General features: G+C 41.8%; 1 protein-coding gene across 5 annotated transcripts in view; it reads right to left on the reverse strand.

Moving 5' to 3' along the window:
* Snrk (SNF related kinase) overlaps window positions 1–20,571 on the reverse strand; it is a 42,515-nt gene that overhangs the window by 7,207 nt on the left and 14,737 nt on the right. For 2 of the 5 annotated variants that reach the window (XM_033464974.2, XM_033464975.2), the window contains exons 2-7: window positions 7,304–7,507; window positions 3,069–3,221; window positions 1,668–1,914; window positions 1,197–1,548; window positions 285–422; window positions 100–202 (exon numbers count right to left, since the gene is read on the reverse strand). In XM_033464974.2, the coding sequence (XP_033320865.2) occupies window positions 100–202; window positions 285–422; window positions 1,197–1,548; window positions 1,668–1,914; window positions 3,069–3,221; window positions 7,304–7,498 (1,188 nt within the window). In that variant the 5' untranslated portion in view covers window positions 7,499–7,507. Of the gene's footprint in view, window positions 1–99; window positions 206–284; window positions 423–1,196; window positions 1,549–1,667; window positions 1,915–3,068; window positions 3,222–7,303; window positions 7,508–13,877; window positions 14,048–20,571 lie in introns of those variants that run through there. The other 3 variants (XM_076525765.1, XM_033464977.2, XM_033464976.2) reach the window with 3 other exon arrangements.

The following is a 20,571-nucleotide window of genomic DNA, read 5'->3' on the forward strand; positions in this document are numbered from 1 at the left end:
CGGGAGGAACGCTTTCTTGGCAGAGCCGGCTCGGAGCATCTGCCATTGTCGTGGTCCGCCAAGCGGTTCCTGACGGCACGCTGTCATGCGAATACATACCTGCGGCACCTCGCCCGGCGTCCGTGGCACGCTCAGCAACGACTGGTTCACGGTGCTCAATGAATTTTGCTCCGTACGCAAGTTCGTTGCCGCGTCGTCTTGTCTGCTGAAAATAACCGGACACGGTGTTAGACGCCGTAGCGCGCTCGCGCGGATCGTTTGATTTGTTGCAAGTTAATGATCACCGAGCATACTTAGCCGAGACGTCCAGGATCTCCGGTCGAGACTTCTGCACCTGCTCTTGACGGTGCGCCCGCAGCTTCCTCTCAGCCAGCAAGAAATACGTTGCCGTTATGTGGTTGTACTCGTTATTGTCGAGGGCGCTGCGAATGGGATGAATTGGATATTAATATATAACGATAACAATTAACACATTGATGTATAACGATAACAATTGATATTTGGAGCATTCGGTATCCAAAAAGATAATTGGATCAAGGAATAAAATTTCCACACATATTTGCCTTTATTATATAAATAATATTATTATTATTATTATTATTTATATATTAATTATATAAATAATATTATTGTTATTATTATTTATATATTAATTATATAAATATTATTATTATTATTATTTATTATTAAGTAGTTTTCTAACTACTGTAATTACCTGTGCTTATAAATGTAACAATAAACTAACAATAAGATACAGTTAAATAGAAATTAAGTTCTTTTTTCAATCGTTTCAGTAAGTCAGGTACAAGTGATCGACTTATTTTATTCGTAACCGAAGAGAATCCACAACCACGATAAAAAGGGAATTGCTAAAATGCCAACAATTACGAAGGACGCAATTTTTAAGGATTCGGAATTCAATACCAATTAAGGAATAGCCTAGCTATAGAAGCCAACAGCACAGACCGCAGTTCTTTCGTCGTCCATATTATAACAATAAGCAGCACTTGATCAGATTCCATCAAGTGTTCAAATACTTATGGACTACGGCGTATATACGCACGTATATACGATCGATTGACAGAGTGAATGGAATAAGTGGCGGGGCTCGAGGCGCGATCGTTTCGAGAGGAGCCACCGGGATTTCACAATGGCGAAACGGATCGAACGCAGTTTATTCGAATCGGTCTACTCACTCCAATATTTCTTCTTTGGTGGCGATGTTACCGTTCACCATCTTGATGATTATGTGATTATGATGATCGTCGGAGACTTGTTGCCTGGACACGAGTGGCAACGCTTCCACGGAGTCGGAGTCGGTGCCGATTGCTAGCCACGGATCGGCAGCGATTTCTTCGAGGGTCGCTCTGCCTTCGGGTTCCCGGACGAGCATCTTCGCGATCAGTCGTTTGCAACCGTCCGACACGTGCGGCGGGATCGAGTACTTGCAGTCCATGATCATCGTCAAAGTCTCGCTGTCATTCGCCTCTTGGAACGGGGCTTGGCCGCACACCAGCATGTACAAAATTACCCCGAGCGACCAGACGTCTGAAAAGAAAAATTACAATAGGCTCGGGGCATTGATTGATAGACCGGCGGAGTTAGCTGAAACAGAGAATTGTTCCGCGAACTGGGAAGAGATTAAATTGTTTGCTCGTTGTACATACCCACGGCAGGAGCATCGTAACTATCTCCCAGCAGAATTTCCGGTGCCGAGTAGGCTAGCGAGCCGCAAGAAGTTTCGAGCTTCTGGCCAGGGCAGAATCTATTGCTAAATCCGAAGTCGGTGAGCTTCACGGTGCCCAGCTTCTCGAAGAACACCACGTTCTCCGGTTTCAGGTCCCTATGCACCACGTGTAATCGATGGCAATATGATATGGCTCTGACTATTTGCCGGAAATAGGTCCTGGCCACCTGCGGTCGATTAAAAGCGTATCAGTGTACCGTGTGTACGTTCGACAAAGGAAATGCCTGCCTGCCTGCCTCGAGGCTTCCCCCGATCCCACCAAGAAAAAAAGAATCGATCCAACTACATACACGCTGGATGTGTTTTCATCGAATTTCTTCTATATAATGTATGTACTCTGTTCTACATACATTTTTCTAAATTGTACGATCTCTCTCTCTCTCTCTCTCTCTCTCTCTCTCTCTCTCTCTCTCTCTCTCTCTCTCTCTTATCAAGGTTGCATCAGATTAATTAAAAGTATTGGCGAAGCGAGTTTTATCGCGTATTTTTAACTCATGTACCACAAGTTTTCACTTTCTCGTTGACCTCTTGCTTCATGATTTATATTTGAAACAAAAACAATTTAATTTAGCGCAACTCTGTGCGAGGAGATAATCGCAGCATAAAAGTAAAATACTTCGGTGTTTATTTAATATATTTATATAAATGCGAGTGATGCTGATATTAAATAAAAACTGAACTGTACAGTGAAATTAGAAGATTATTAAGAAATTACTGCGAACAAACTTTACGAACTATTTATTAAATTCCTTTTTGATTTTCTAATAATTCATTATAACTATGTATAATGACACAATTTTACATGGAAAAGGAAAAGCAAGAGACTGTGTAAATATCATAATCTTTCTTAAGAAATTTACATGGTTTTTAAACGGACGTCACTCGTCGAACTCGAATGTAGCACAGAAAATGTTTGCAGGCGAGTCTCTCTCTCGTCATTCCCGCTAAATTAATGGTTTAAAGTAAATGTTTTCCACAAGCATACCAGTAGTCAGATGTTTCGATTGCTTTGCTCGAATACTATCCCCAAGGGTGCACCGGCTCTAAACGCGCAAATTGGTCGTTAAAATACTCGGTTTCCCCAGCAGCCTACCGCGAACATTTCTTTCCCCGTGCTGAGCGAACTTGATAAGAGAGCGTGTAGACAAGAAAAACACTGCATTGTAGAAGGTAGCGAAAACGTTCTTTTCCGGGGCGGGGGAGCCTCGATCATTTTTATCTGTCTCGTCGGATGTTCCAGACATGTTATTATCAATTTATCGCTTTGCGCATCGCGGCGGGCTTCATTCACGCGGCGAAGATTGTTACGACCGTACGTTACCTCCTCGCTGAGCCCGCTGTCGTGCCGCATGATGTAATCGTAGAGATCACCGCCATCGCCGAGCTCCAGGATCAGGTAAAGCTTCGTCTGGGTGTCTATCACCTCGTAAAGCCTGACCACGTTCGGGTGTTGCACCAGCTTCATGCATCTCACCTGGCGGGGGGGAAACAAAGAAGATGGTACAGTACCGCGGCGGCAACCATAAACTGGTCAACGACCCTTTCTCCTTCCTCCTCTGGCCGTCCTCCGCACCTCCCGGCGCCCATTATCTCGTTGACCTTAACGAGATCTACAAGGTTCGGTGCGGAATCGTTCCGTAGATCGTTCCTACGCGATATGGCGTCGAACGGATCTTACGCAATCGGTCGTTAAGGTGCGTGTCCGCTTCTCGGCAAACCGACGCGAGTCCCCGATTGCATTTTTCGCGGGCGAACACGCCGTTCGAGAAGCACCGTTCAACAGTGACGAATGTTTAACCAGTTAGCTGTTTTTTACGAGTACGCTAAAAGCTTGCCGTTCAAATTGCAATTTCAATGAGAACTAAAATATATTCTACGTTTCAATTGCGTCATAAATGATGAACGTGTCTCGTATATTTTTTCTATCACGACTAGACTGCATATTTTATGCATTTGTAACAAAAAGGAGTTCGGTAATGTCTCTTCTAATCGACGCTCAGATTTTGCAGAAAAATGGACAATTTGGGAAGAGGAGATACGATTAGTCGAGCCTTGCAGCTCGTTTTTATAGTTGTTGACAATTCGTAACTATAAAAATGAACCGCAAGGATCGTATAATCGTATCTCCTCTTCCTAAATTGTCCATTTTTCTGCAGCATCTGAGCGTCAATTAGAGAGACGTTACTGTACATAGTTGAAACAAAACACGATGCCTCTATTAGAAGAATTCGACAATTCGATTGTATCATTTCTAACTCATTAAAATGATTCAAGATAGAAATAAATGTCCACGCATTTTCTGTTTATTGCAAACGATGCGCAAAAGTGTTACCTTGCATCGAAATTCACAGTCTAATAGCGAATCTACGTGTGTAGTTCGATTCAGCAACTTCTCTGGCCGCTCATCGGCTTCTTCTACCCTTTTTCAAATACAAGCGATCATCGAAGTGTCGTAATCGTTGCCTTGAACGCAGCTTATTGTTAGTACAAAACTAAGGGAAACAGCAGAGAGCGGGAACAAAAGTTTCCGACGGACACAGTCCCGAGAGTTCCGATAGTTCTCCGCCTACCGCTTCCGAGTAAAAATGTTTGAAGTTGCTCTCAAACGAGTATACAATGCCAGAGCATCCTCCAGCTCATTGAGAACTCTCAAACGGACCCCACGCCTTCAAAATCGAACAGAGGAAGCCGCTCGAGCTATCCGATTCTATCCGACTAACTGACTAACCGGGCGAGTTCGGATCTTGGTCAATTGACAGTTTTAGCACGCTGCCGGCTGTCACCGAGCACCGACACACGAAGGCGCCGGGTGCCTGTTTGCACTGAAACGGAAACAATTTCTGCGAGGAGAACGCGGACATGCTGGACGGACGTGATTAGAGCCGGGCAAACAGCTCATTTTCGTGCGGCCGACGATTTGCTCTTGCCCGTCGCGGACAATCTGAATAAACATCGGCCGCGGGAGCGCAAACAATCCGGGACGGCGTCGAACGGAAAGCGGAGATAAATGATCGCTGGAAAAATGTATGGTGTGCGGCGTGGAAAAATTTCCGACGGAATGTGGAACGGTTTCTAAAAGAAGGCGGTTTTACTCTAAAAGTAGGCCGTTGCAAATAGACAATTTCAAATAGGTAATTACAAGCAGGCGATTGCAAGTAGGCAGTCGAAGAATTTTGTAATTGATAGAGGCGCGCAAGGATGTCGGTCACTCGTGTTCGCGGCAACAAAAACGATCGTTGCCAGACAATTTTATTTTCTGCGCGGACAATACCACCTACGAGCGCGGATTTCATACGTTACAACCCGATAGAGCCATTGTTCCGAGCAATACGTTCTGCGATCGGATAAATCCCTTGCCAATTAATCCTCGACCTGCGCCGCGGAATATTTGCGCGCTGTATGACCAACCAAGCGAATGATATCTTCGCGTCAAAGAGAAATCCAACCTTAACACGCTGGATATTAACAAGGTTACAACGTATCGCGATAAATCTGCAACATTGCTTTCCAGTCTGTTTGAAACAGAATTTCGTAAGTCGTTCCCGTGGGTTACACGTTTGTAAAGAACACGCTCGAAAGCCGTGAAGGAAATGTTTCAGAGCGTTGAAAAGAAGACGAAAACATTTTCGTAGGGCAAGGCTACGAGAATCCTATTGTCTCGATGTCTTGGAGCAACGACTCGACCGTAGAACTGTGCAGAATGCACGACTCTTCAAGCGGCTTTAAAAATAGGTGCGCATTGATCCAGTCGTTCTAGCGACGGATGCCCCCAAAAATACGCGGAAACCGCGCGATCGAGAAGACCACCCTCCACATAAAAATCGTGCACGGATTTTACGCCTGCACGACGTTTTTGACCGCCGAACAGTCTATACTAAAACATTATTATATGGAGCGTGAAGAAAATTCTGTCTCTTTATGAAAAATGCTCCTTCTGTTCCAGTGTCCAAATATATCTCGTTTCTCAAATCCTTCATGTTTTCCGCATCTATTCAGTTTCAGCTGAAAAATAGAGAACGATAAAGAGCGGGTTGCAATTATTGAATTGCACGAGAGATAAATGAAGAACGCCGACATTCATTTGACTGTCGGATACGAAAAAATGAAGGTGCAAAGGACGGCAGAACAAAAAGAACTGAAATTATTATTATTGAAGTTAAAAGATCTCCCATCGATCACTCGAGTCGACGAATGAGTTGAAACTAGCTTTACAAAATGCGTGGAACGTAATTACAATAACCGAGTGTGCGACAATCATTAATCATTTTCGAAAATGTCTTGATAAATGTATTGAAATAGAAGGTGCAAATTCTGCACACTTTAAAGTAAATTTGAATGTTCAGTTTTGTGATCGATAGTTATAGACTTGTTATTAATTGTTACTAAAAACTTAAAGAAAAGACCGTATTTGTTCTATCATCTCTAATATAGAAACGTACAAATACGGTTTTTGTTTAAACATCCCAATAAATGTAAAAATCATTTTGAGTCCATAATTGTTCACAGAATCGTACGTTTGTTAAACTGGCAAAATAGATAGAATACTAAATTGAAGTATCCTTATTTCCAAAACAGCTAAATATAAATATTCTCCGCACCCTGTGAAGCCATAATCAGATTTTATATCTTCCTTGAACTGCGGTTTTTCTTCCTATCTTGCTACGAATTTATATTTGCACAAAGATCTGCACACTGGTGACAATAAGTACGAAGCAGAACAGTGGCAAAAGTAAACTCGGTGTAAAGACAAAAGTAGAAAGTGAAGCATCCTACATGGCTGAGTAAAATCGAGCAGAAGAGTCTCCAACAAAATTCCGCCGGGTTTTCGCATGTGTTCAGCGGCTTGCGCGCTAGCATCTCCTAAATCCCCGCAAATTAGCCTCTAAAAACGTGACTCCGCATAAACATCCGTGGCCGAGCGATACGTTAGCCCTATTAACCAGATGATTTCTCGACCACGGATACCGGCGCGAGTGCAAGTAAAGCGAGACGATAGGAATCCGCGTCGATTTAACGCGTAACGAGCGCGATTACAATTTCATTTGCATCAATGAATGTAATATCACGACGACGATTTAGCCATCGGAAACTAGCGACGACGAAGCGAGAAAACTCGTGTAAGCGGTGTCCGTCGTCGCCGGTTAACGGGTTAAGAAACCCGTCGCAGACCAACGTCCTTTGGCACTCGATAAAGCAGTCTGAGAGTCGCAGACTGTTACATCGCGCTCCGGTTTAAATAAAAAGCTCGCCCCCCGCCCTACCCCCTGTGTCTCCGCGAGCGGAGACCGAGCACTCGGGTAAACAGAAGGGAGGAAAATGTAGGAAGGTATTAGCATGCGTTTCGATTTCCTCGACGGCCTCCTTTATGCCGGGCGTTCTCATTCACGCGACAGCCGGAGGGGAATCAGCGGGAACAAAAGGTGGGAAAAGAAGGATATACGCGTCGCCCGTCGGCGGGACGACGGCCCTCCTCGTCGTATCGACGGGCGAGAGAGCAACCACCGTTGCTTTCCCCCGGCTGAAAGAACGTCTAGGCTTTTCTCTTTGCTCCCTCACCTCCTGAAAGAGGTGCGCTCTCGAGATCTCGTCGAGCTTGCTCTTGTCGATGACCTTCACAGCGACCTTCTCGCCGGTGAAAACGTGCCGTGCCAGCTTCACGACGGCGAAATGACCGCGGCCGAGTGTCTCCTCCAGGTCGTACAGGCCGGCGATCTTGCCATCGTAGTTGCTGTATCCCACCCTCCGATGCATCTCGCGTCCCTGCAACAGAAATCACGGACAATCAGCTTTCGGAAATAGTGCTGTCGCTTATGAGTGGACAGCGGATCTCTTTAAGCAAACTAACAATTTTCCCGGTAGAACAGAACGCTCGTTAGATGGAAATACAGGGTGTGTTCTTTACGGTTAATTACGTCACTTTTCGCTCAATTTTTTAAGGTTATCAGGTTTTTAAAGGTTTTTAAAGTTTTTTTAAGGTTCAACCTTCGAAGGTTATTTCAACTTTTTTTTAACGAAATGTTGTATTTTCGTTTCGCTACAAAACAATCTATTTAAAAATATGAGAGAAAATAATTTATTGTTTGTCCCTTCTCCATTATTTAATTTTTCCATGTGTTCACATGACAAATCATAAAATATTATAATTTCTGTTATAGAATCATTTTGATAGCTTCCTGTTGTGTACAGATCAAGGCTTAGGCTCCTCGTATCCTCGGTAGGATTCGAATTATGTGGGGACCGACTTTAATTATAAACAAGAGAAATTATTAATTGGTGTTAAAATAGCAATAGCTCTTGCTCTGGAGCAACAAAGAACCGCGGTAGTGCTTCGTCAAGTTTCTGCTTCGCTGATAGCGAGTCTGGTAAGAGCGTTCGAGAAATATAATTTTTCTATAGTAATAAATTTGATGGGGGAACAGTTAATGATACTATTCTGTATTCAGAGGTCTTGCGACCTCCTTTCGTGCCAGAACCCCTCCTACTTCGGTCTGGAATGCACTAGGAAATGCAGATACTGGTTCTAGGATTGCGGAAGTTCCAGAGAATTGCTTACTAGACAGATGGTCCTGTTTGTAACCGGATTCTTACGAAGAAACTTGGAAGTGAAAATCATTGTAGAGTTTGATAGATGATGAGAATGTCATTCATTCTCTAAATCTAAATTATTAACCTATTGTTCTACTATGAGAATGATGTGTTTGTACAGGAAGTTAAGTCTTCCAATGTTTATCTCGAACGCGGTACGAGATAGAGCAGCATTGTTTAATTTGCGGTATTTACGAAAAACGTGATTACATGGTTTCTAAAATTAGAACAACATATAATACCGATATGACATAAAGCAATGAAAATAATAAAAAAAAGCTGATATATCTTCTTCTGTTATTAATTTGTATTCTTCGTTTTAGTCAACACTGAAAGGATTAACGTTAATCTTATCAAGCGGTAGAAGTTTCTTTCAGAAATGACAATAACTGTAGAGTGAAATGTCTGATTGTAGAATGAAAAGTCAATTGGCCGAACTGCGGCGGTAGGTTTGGTGTTCCATCGTAACGGGATTGTGTTTCGTGAAATTGAACGTGTTCGAGCATCGCGTTACAGAGCGATTACACTTTCATAAATATGCATCGGTTAATCCTTCTTCGGGCAGCGTTTATGTCACCGTTGTCCGTCGTTAGTGCCTGCGTTACGTTCGCGAGCGCAGAAACGCGTTTCTAACAACAAAAAGCAGATAAGAACACGGTGTAATCTGCGTTCTTTGAATAAAGATAAGAATTCCTGAGCGCGTAACGAAGAGTGTTTTATCAAAAATGTACGAAGCATTATTTAGATTGAAACGGGTACTCGACGCTCAACATTGTCCAACATTGTTTAACGTTGTCCGGTGCTCGAACTATCTACTTTCTCATTAGAACTTCTTAATGTTAAAGGTCGACATTTTCAACGACCCTTCGAAGTAGGACGATCGGGAAAACACATGCGGGCACGGTTCAATGAATGTTTTGTCCCCGGATCCTCGATAAGTTAGTTAGTCAAGTGAACGTGGTCTCATTTAGAAAAAAAAAAAAAACTGTTATTGATAGTCTCCCGGAGTTTCGAGAAGAATTGCGCTCCACCGCGGAGTTTTTAAACTTCACAAAGAGACTTCGCGATAACTTCGAAAGTTCGAAGTGAAAATAACTCACCGGTAGAGGATTTACGAGAATGTACAGTTACCTTTAAAAGTCAAGACACAAATCTATATTTTTTACTTCGCCGAACTGCATGGAAGTTCATTTTACTTTACAATTTTCGACCTATAGATTTCAGTACAAAGCTCATCTTACGCGAAATGAAACTTCGTAAAAAACTCAACTTTATGAGAATCGTATGCTCCCCCGCGTTCTCGCGTATTTCCAAGTTACGCGTTCCGACAGAATGCACTCCACTGATCCATCGCTTTTAATACCGAAAATCGAGCTTGATAAATGTTCTCATCACTTCCGAACGCGTAGATCGCATGCATTTCTGGAGGGTAACAATTCACGTCGGTGATTGTAATAACAACGTGCACGTGCTGCGCCAACGTCGGATCAGCAAGGAATAACGAACCGATTGTCCGCCATATATAGGGTGTCCCGGGAATCTCGGTGCAACCTCAAAGAAAGTTTCGTTGAAAAATAAGATGATTTTGAGACCAGATTTTCTTCGGTACCACTGTCCAACATATTCCGAGTGATCTAAATCCTCCAATTTTTAAATTAGTCCCAAAATGCACATGAAAATTAAGGGATTGTTTGACCATATTCAAATGTCCACAATGTTACAAAACTTCGTTAAAGGAGTCAAAGTTAACCTTCCGCGAAGCATGTGGGGTCAAATTAACCTTCAGCGATTTTCAAAAAAGCTTCTTCTTTATAAATAATTAGACTGGATTTTATGCATTTTTGACAAAAATGACTAAGTCGAAAAGAAAATGAGGAGAATTCGAGAATATTTCAATATTACGTACGTCTTATCGACATTATTAAAAAAAAGACAGACATTTTCATCTAACATATGTTTTTCCCCGTCAACTTGTGCAATTCTTATTTCGCACAATAATCCGTAGTCTATTATTAATAAACCGTTTATTATTAAAACGTCAATATTTGTTTCATTGGGGTGCGTTCTTATTACAAAAACGATGAAACACTATTTTAACGTGTATCCTTATTGAAATTCTATATTTGTAGACGGATAACGTTCAGAGTATAATTATTTCCACACACATAGTTCAGGGTGTCACTTTTTTCATCTGCTTCGCGGAAGGTTAAAAATAATATTCGCGGAACACGTAATTAATTCAACGAAGAAAAACTAAAATTAACTGTGATATTGCTTAACTTGTATTGCTCGAGTATCGAACTTTCGGCTTTCACTTTTTATCGAAACGAAGTTCCAGGATCTCGATTCGGATGAACCACCGCGTAGGCCGATTTCTACCGAGCACCCGGTAGAGAAAATAAATATCTGCGCCCACTGGACTGGCGGAATCAGGCTCAAGGCAGTCGTGTGTACTCTCACTTTTCCGTTGCACCGGCTGTTCCTTTGACGAGCTTAGCTGTCTTCGCGTATAAGGGTAAACCAGTCCCGGCTTCCGGTGCCGGCCTCCCTTCCGGAAGATCGAAAGCGGCCAGCGGCACTGCCGGAGAGATCGATCGGTCCTTTTCGAGAAGGATTTTCCGGCGCAACGATTCGAGCCATCCAGGAAAAAGGGGTCGCGACTATTTTTAGCGCGGCCGTGCAATAATTAAAGGATCCATCGATAGCGCGCGCGCGCGCGCGCGGGGCCGATCAGCGAACCAGTCCCGACGGATTCGGATAAGTCGATGGCGGCCAGTCACGTACTGATCGTGATTTACGAGTCCGCGCGAAGGCGAAGCCGCTGCAGTTTGCACGCGAAATTCGTTTTCGCATTGACGGAGGGGAAAATTAGTTTCGATTCGACGCCGTGGCCCGGCGAGTCTCGTTTCACCGACGCAACGTGGAAAATGCTCTCCAGGTGTTGGCCGTTCGAGCCTAAGTAATTAGAAAGATTGGAATTCCCGTGCCATGCTCCACTAACCCGAAGTCCACACTTTCGAGATTGTACGGTACGATCCGACGAGAAGAAGCATCGAGGTTTAGGCTCTGCCAGAAAAACCGGGGTCGGCTCGAGAGTCCTCGCGGAAACGTCGAGCGTTCCGCTCGGCACATTTTTTCATTAACGCGGTAAGTGCGACATCGGTGTACAGAAAAGAAAACCGGATACACTTGTTTCGCGATACGAGAAGAGAAATGATAAAATTGATTACTGCGAGATAAACAATCGAGAATCTTACGAAGTTTTCTTTACTTAAACCCTTGCCTTACGATCTATTTTGGAGGACAATTTAATTTAGCGCAACTCTATGCAAGAATTAATTCCAAAATTAAACTAAAATGTTTATGTTTTTATATAATATATTTTATAGAAATATAGACACTATTTCGTTTCTAATAAAACAGATTAATAAAGCAAAGTCAACATTAAATAAACATTAAGAAACATCTTTTTTAAGTTAGAATGAAATTAAGACACAATAACAAAATAACATTCAACGTAATTGAAATTATTGTGAACAAACATTACAAACTATTTAAATTCTGTTTTAATTTTCTAACAATTCATTGTAACTACAATGACACAGTTTTACATAGAAAAATAGTATGTGTATGTATACTTGCGCAGACAACGCACTTGTTTAATCGATATTAATGGTAACAACTTTTTCTTCAATTTATGACAGTAACTTCAACGTAATTCCGACGATAACAATTGAGAGCTACGGCTATCCGTATCAAACTATCAAACTATTTTGATATTAACAATGATTTATAGATATGGAACTAGAATTGTCAACCGAATGCAAGGATCGATAGCAGTTCCATTTAGTATTGATAGAATACTGAAGTAGACGGCTCCATTTATAGAGAACAATAACAAATGTATCCGCTACTCGAGTTCACCGAGCTATCTTCGTTTAAAATGTTTAGTACCAACGTCATTCACAATGACGACCGCGATCCCATATTTAGCGAGTAGAACTCAAAAACTATTCATACAGATTGCTATTTAACAGCGTGAAGTTTAACCTGATAATCGACGGAAATTATTTTTTTGTATTACTCGTGTTATAAAAAGTCGGTTGACAAGTTCGAAAGAGTCGGGTAGGATCTGGCGAAATCTCGGGTCCCGAAAATTTCGGGACTGCGTTCGATTCTCGAATAGTCTCGGGTGGTCTCGGTCAGTTTCGGGCAGTTTCGGGCAGTTTCGGTCTCTACGCATGAATAGGATATATATAATATATAGGATATATATATTATATATTATATATATATATATTATATTTATTATATAATATATTTATTATATATATATTATATATATTATATATCAGTTTCGGGCAGTTTCGGTCTCTACGCATGAATAGGATATATATATTATATATTATATATATATATTATATTTATTATATATATATTATATATATTATATATCAGTTTCGGGCAGTTTCGGTCTCTACGCATGAATAGGATATATATATATAATATTCACGCATAGAGACCGAGGCTGTCCGAGCCCGTCCGAGACCGCCCGAGAACCGAGCGCAGTCCCGAAACTTTCGGTACCCGAAATCGTCCGACTCTTTCCGACCTGTCCCGAACTTCGGGTTCCCGAGACTCGGACGGGTTCGCACGCTCCTAAAGGGAACGCATTGGTTAGGAAAAATATGGCTTCGCCACGCACATAAAGCTATTTTTTTTCGCCACCCCAATTATTATCTCGCTTCTTTGTTTTAAATCATTTTATTAAACGCGGTACCATCATTAAATGTTAAAGCAATTTAACGAAGAAATGTTATCGATGCCTTGTATATAATAACATGTACTATGCTTTAAAATGTGACGGCGTATATGAAAGTAATGTACGAAAATTTCTGAAAAGATTCTTCAAAAGCGATTAGCATTTTGATCTATAATTATATAAATTCTTTGGGTCGATAAAACAATTTCGCCCGTGATTATTATCCAAACGAAAATTATCCAGCTTCTTTCGTACACACTCATTAAGAATGCAATTAACCACTGCCTTACAATAACTGAGTCAATTTCACATTGTAGCTTTTGAACGCGATCCGTTAAACACGTATGATATGAAAATACAAACAAGAAATAGCATAAATCTGCTTTTCTTATCGGATATTACGAACGATAAAGAACTTCTCTAATTACCGTAGCTACAAAATCAACCACGATGCAAGAAGTTGATGGATCTCCGTTAAATGTAACATAATACGAAGAAGCATTTAATCTGATAATTTCCTGAGTGTCTTATCGTTTTCTCCGCCGGTGCAACGAGTTCCCCAACGTTCCTTTCGCAAGAAGGACAACGAAAGGCATTACCGCGAACAGTGGAATAGAATCTGCACGTGTCCCGATAGAAAATAGGACGGGGAACGCATCCGGCCCGTTGAAAGGAGCGCGATCCGTTTGTGCCGGAAGTCGCGCGCGTCCGCTCGCGGGATGAACGCGCGAGCTGCGCTTCATAAAGCCGCGTTCTCGCGAGCGGGTCGTAAAAATAACTGACCTGTAAAGTTTCGGCGGCGTTAGCCGGAAATGTCGCCTTTGCAGGAGGATCGCGAGCGACGTCGTTCGACGCCGGTACACGCGTCAGTTCCGGTTTCTTTCTCGCGCGTCGCGGCTCGCAATTTGCGTCAGGACTACGCGCGCGAACGTCAAAGGCGAGGACGACACGCTGTTACGGCTGCACACGTGTCTGGCCGTCGGCGACGCTAACGGAACCGACGTAAAAATACATTTCGTTGAGATGCACGGAAGTACGACAGAACAGGAACGGACAAAGGCGCGAAGAAGTCCGCGAACCGAAAATAAAACGCGACACAATGACGTCGCGAATCCGTGTCCCGACGATCGCAAAAATAGTTGCCGGACTCACGGAAGCGAGGAGGACACCGCCCGTGATTTATGGCTACCCTCGAAGGGGTGAATTGTTTTCCAGGAGAACTATTCTAATTTCGTCGGCGATGAGATACTGTTGACTGGACGATGAGACTGGGCTGTTGTTTCATCGCGACGCGCAACGCCTACGTCATTAGTGACATTACGATTGTATTGTTCGCCGAGTGGTAAGATGAGTCAGATTGTTTTCCTTGGTATTTCTCGCGCGACTGATAACTGCGTCGTCATGCGAATTTCCACTTTCCTAGCTTGTTTATGAATATCGAAATACACGGCCGAAGCGCGTTGGCCGTTTATTAACACTCGAACGGCGGACCTTTCTGACAAAAATAAAACCGAGCATGCTTAGGATCGTTTATAATTTTATTCATCATTTTTTTCAACGTAAGACGCGCCTTCTGGACACGTTCACGTAAACATTAATGAGAATGAAACACGTGGCGATTAATTGTAATTAATGGTACACTACATATATGTTTGAGTTTCCTCGTATTTTGTTGAAATACAACGCTTTTACAAAATATCTACTAATTCGATAAAGAATATCGACCAGAGTATACTCGTCGAAAACAGCTGACTTTTGGTTCCAACTGTGACTGTACAGATAAACCTTGTGTAATGAAGAAAGTGGAGCATTATCGTGTGTAACACGTATCCGACGAATAAACACAGCAGATCTGTTCGTGGGATTTTCCACTTCCGTAATCTCTTTCATAAAAATCAAGTTCGGTCACGGGGGGAAGACTTGCTAGAACAAACTGAAGTGTCACAATAAAATAAAAAACATTACAAATTTCGGCAGCAAGCCACGAATGCACGAAGGCCCGCAGCCGACCGATAACCCAAAGCGAAGAAAGCCGGAGCATTATCGCGTGGAATATGTACTCGCGACTTTATGAATGAATACTATCGCCGGTTACGAGAGACGGCGCGGCGTTATCAATTAACTTGGTCGGGGCCCGATAAAAAGTAAATTAAACGGAACGGTGTTTCGACGTTAACATGGTAACCGTTCGCGTTCACCGAGAGTCTTCGAGAAATGAACCGGCGGACGAGTATATCGAGGCAGCGAAGCTATCAGGCGCCGTTGTATAATCATTGGAATTTCGCTGTTCGTTACAGACTTCCGTAAACTAGGCAGCCGGCAGCCAGCTCTCTCGATTTATAATTTCTCGAAAGTTTAATTGGTTCAATGGCTGGTTCTATGGGCGACCAATCGTGTTCCAGAGGGGGGATCTCGTGAGAAGGCGTCGTCGGTCGGCATCGCGGCGTCTTTCGTAACGCGCCGATACGGTTCGCGTAATCCTTCTGGCACTTACATAAGCGCACGTGTAACAAGTGAATTTGTTTTTCCCCGGGTACGACTGGATCGTCCGTCGATCCGCGATTTAACAAGCTTGTTTACCCGTTTACCGAATAATGACGTAAAACGAATCCTCTCGCTCCTTCCCGCCGGTGAGAATTTATTATAATTGCCGTTGAACGCTGGATGCAGTATTTACGATAATAAACGTCGATTCGTTTTCGACGGAAGCCCGACGAAATCTCGAGCGGGCCGGCGATATCGTACGCAGGTAAAAGCCGTCTAATTAAGACACAGAAGCGACCAGAATGAAGTCAATTAGACTGCGTACGCGAAAACAAGCTCGAAACGCGAAATACAATTTGTTCGTGCGCAGCATCGTTCCCGAGGAGGAGATCCACTTTGCGAATCCGTCGAGCAAACGTGCCTTTGTAGCGAACTGGCTAATGTGTCTGGCCACTGTGCCGACCGTTTTCACTTGCAACAAATACCGCCGGCGCGGCGTTATTCGTTTCCCCATCGCTCTTATTATTATCTGCCGGCGTAATTCCGGTCGAATTATTGTTTGAATGGAAACAACGTCGAACCTTTGTAACGAACGTCAACGCGGCCGGAATCCGGCATGGAACGACGCGATAATTAAATCGTGTTTGGACAGGGTCCGATTTTCCGAATCCATTTTCTTCGATGGTAAATTGTTTCGTATTTTCCGGTGGAAAATATTCGAACGCGGAGAATTATTTCGGCGAACATTCGAAATGATTATAGTATTAACGCCGAATCGACGGGTCGCTAATTTTTTAATTTACGACTATTCGGATTGTAAAGATACGTTTATAAATTAATGTAAAAAAAGCTGCTTCGATGCTCCGTAAATCTAGCGTTAAACATCGTTGAATAGATGTCTGTAAAAAATATTAATAAAATGATGATTGCCATTGCGACGAAAATGAGTAGATGAAACATAAAACTGTGACACTATATATATTAGGAGCATTTTATAATTTGATTATATTATTTAGAACTAATTAAGATTATTCGAAACGGGAATAAATGTCACACAATTTTTTGACAGCCTGATCTCTTAAGACGATAAATCTTATGCAGCATGGACACGGTATTAACATCCTATGTAATACATTGAGTGACGAAGATAAAAGCTGCCAAAAAACGTTCCTTGGTACTTGTGAACGGATGAATCGAAAACAATTCTACACCTCGTAAATAAACAAACATATCAATTTTCATATAAAAATAATCTTCGTACACGATGATTTTTATAATTTATACATCCGCCTTCGTCGTCCATGCAAATATCTCCTGCATTAAATACATTGCAAATAATTATAATGACGGACGCTTGATTTGTTTGATCGAATACTGTCTGCCAGAGGCGCATTTATTTCTGAACTTATAATTTTAAAAATAAATCGCGTCCGACACGTGACGAAAATTCCAAACAGAGTCTGCTAAATATAAATATTATTTGTTCCTTTTAGATCGAAATCAAATCCCGTTCTTCCGTCATTGATCTTTAAACATTAAAATCGATACAATTTTCCTGACAGGACATTTTTTAATATTTTTAACATTTTTAATATCAAAGGAGCTTCAATCAATGCTGATGCGAATTTAAATCTTGAGCTGCCGAACACTAAGCATGACTAGTTCATTCTTTACAAACGACAAGATTGCATTTACTCGAACTATTGATATTTGTTTAAACAAAGGAGTTTGTATAATTTTCATGATTTCGATAACTATGAAAGAAAAAAATTTGGAATCAGAAATTTCGACCTGTTCGGTAGTTTTAACGGTTGCCGGTCCGTTTCTACGATTTTCTCTGCGGTCTATTGATTCTCTGATTATCGATTATGTTACCTGAAAACTATAATAGCCGGACAGGCTCGTCCATATTGTCCGATCGGACACAGAGACAGACAAACGTGAGTACGCACCGGTTAGGTTCTAAGAAAAGCGGACATGGAGAGCCGGTCTACTCCCGAGGCCAGTCTAGGTTACAAAGTTAGTCGACCATTATTTTTGGTCGAGTTGCTCTGTCACTATGTGTATTTCTACCGAGCTGCCGGTGTACAGCCAGACAACCGACTGTCCCGATTAAAATGCACGGTATGCGGAAAAAGCTTTTACGCCCTGTAAACGTCTTTATAATTGATTACGTGTTTAGTGCCGCGATACCGCGTTATCGGCGCACGGATTTCAGAGGCATTAAACCTTTCCCCGGGTATTTTTATGCCCGATGCATATAGACGTCGTCCCCGTAACAGATATCTTAATTATCGTTCTTTTTATAGAGCCGTCGAGCGTTATCTTGCGCAAGTGGATTCTCTCAATGTATAAAAAAACGCGGTGAAGAGCTGCTCCCCGTTCAGCTCAGCAATTTCTTAACAAACTGTTGATACCGCAATGTGTTTTCTAATCTGCTCGATATTTCTACCTTTCTAATTTTATACTTTATATCAGTTTTCCACCTCTTACTTCCTATAATAGAATTATCCGAGTGCCCCACATCGGGGCGGCAGGAAATGTTCGATGAAAATAGTCGTTGAAAGAATTATTTAGGGAATAATAAATAATAGGAAATAGACGTACAGGAAATAGACACGACAGAATAGTTAACGATATCTCCAAGAAATGTTAATTAAGTAGCGATCGAATGTAAAGGCATGCGCTGTTCTGTGAATATTCTATGAACGTTCTACGAATATTATAAAAAAACTTCAAACAGTATGATGAAGCATTAAACACTTTTTAACCCATTTACCGATATTTATTTCTATCTAACATTTTATTCGCCTTTATAGTTAACGAAAATATGTTCCACATTACAGGAATGATTAAAACTATAACCGTAAATCTTGGTGTTGTATAGCATGCGCAAATTTCGAAAATAGAAGACCGCGTATATATAAAAAAAGAAGAATGTAAAACGTGCAGCAGAAGAATTTCTCCAGTAATCGTACATCTCAAAAAATTTAATATGAAGTATAAAGGTTATCGCTTTTATGCAGAGGTACATAATTAAAACCGTCAAAATGAAAAATCCTATCTTCTCAACGAGCACTAAATTCCAACAATAATCGTTCAACACTTTTACGTGCCACGTGAACGTTCATTGCAGCAAAATGAACGTACTAAAAATTTCAGCCGGCTTGATTGCACACTCCGGAAATCTCGTAACCTCGACTCAAAGGACGATACTCTGTAGACAAGACTATACCGTATAACGCAGTACAATATTCGATGGGCAAAGTTTCGCCCGAAGAAGATACCTTCGGCGATTTACAATTCCGAATTTCTTCGAGCAATTTTCACGCGTCTGGTAATTACGTGCGCGGGAATATCGCGAGAAGACGGTGCACCATATCGTTACACGGTGTGTCCGCAATATAGCAATAATGGCTATATGGAACAAGCGCAGTATGCCCGCCATACTCATCTCGATTCCCGGCCGCTCTGATGCGCTCCAGGGTACCTTATGAAACTTGCCATTACCGTGTACCTAATTAATTTTATCGCGTTCATCGGCCGGTTACCTGTGTCCCGATATTCCTGCGCAATGGCGGCGCACAGTGGCGACAAACGACGTCATTCCGGCCGAAATTCGAAATCGAAGAGATCGATTTCTCCCCAATCTGTTCATTACGGTCTTCGCGCAAATAATTATCCTTCGTTTTAACACCAGAACTGGACAGACCGATCCTGATTCTTCTTTTCACAATTATTCGATTTACGAAGACGTTTTCATTTTGAGCAAACGTCCATCGACGTACAGATTGCAATATAAATTGGATAAAGTATTGAATACAATTAGTATAATTTTGATTAGTTGACATGTTAAGAACATTTATTAAGATGTTCGAACAACTCTTTGACATTTGAATGCCCATTCAATGTTCAATCTTTATTACAGTTAATTCAACACATTGCACTATGATTTGTTTCACAGCTACGTTGATTAGCACTTCTTTCATCTTAATAATGTTTCTAATAGCAACGATACGATCTTTATTTCTTGTATTTGTTTCTTCTCAAATTTTGTTTCGATTCAGAGGAAATGTTATATACAGATTGCAGATCTTTATACAAGATAAAGATCATTTAACACGTTCCGTGCCACGTGTACCATCGATGGTACACGCTTGCATGTTTACTTAGTGAACTGAACAAATTGTTTACAAGAAATTTAGAACCGAAGAATCAATTTCCACCGCAAGAATGGGCGTTGATAAGTTTTTGTTACGTTGTTATGTGTACGAGAATTAATAATTGCACGTAATACATCAAGTTTTAGTAAAATATCAAAGTGTGAAGATTCGAGTAAAAAAAGCTCGGCACGGAACGTGTTAAGTAGATTCTAGAAACAATAAGTCTGCTGAAAATATATTTCTTCTTTTAATAATTGTGGCAAGCTGAAAGTACTGCAGCAATATCCTCATACTTGACCTATTAATTATTGTCATAAATGCATAAAATCCTCAGTCTAATTATGTATGAAATAAAAAGTTTTTAAATCGAATACGACGTGCATATCGCAAGTTAACCAGAACAAAATACCCTAACTTTTCCGTTTAAAATCCAATAACCGATCTTCCACCGTACTTCTCTACAACCAACAGTTCTGACTTAGGCTCTTTCGGCCAGCCACCAGAGCCACATTAACTTTGTCCAGGATTCCGTCGATTTCTGGCAGACCGAAACAGGACGGCAACGACTCTGTTTCTATTCCGATATGCTTCTGTCGGCGTATCGACGCGAAAAACCTACAATACGTCGATCCGCCCAAATATCTCGCTGCGACTGATTGGACTTGACGTTTTGCCGATAACAATTTGCGTCCCCTGCCGTCAGCATCCACCTACATGAGACGCGTACTCGTCGCGAGCCCGTTGACCTGGTTCCGTTCCCTACGCGGCCGGAATAATGAGTCGCGAGTGTCTATCGGTCGAGGAGATAAAACTTTTCGCCGTGGAAACAC

Source organism: Megalopta genalis, chromosome 12, assembly GCF_051020955.1.
Source record: "Megalopta genalis isolate 19385.01 chromosome 12, iyMegGena1_principal, whole genome shotgun sequence".
NCBI classification, from domain to species: Eukaryota; Metazoa; Arthropoda; class Insecta; order Hymenoptera; family Halictidae; genus Megalopta; species Megalopta genalis.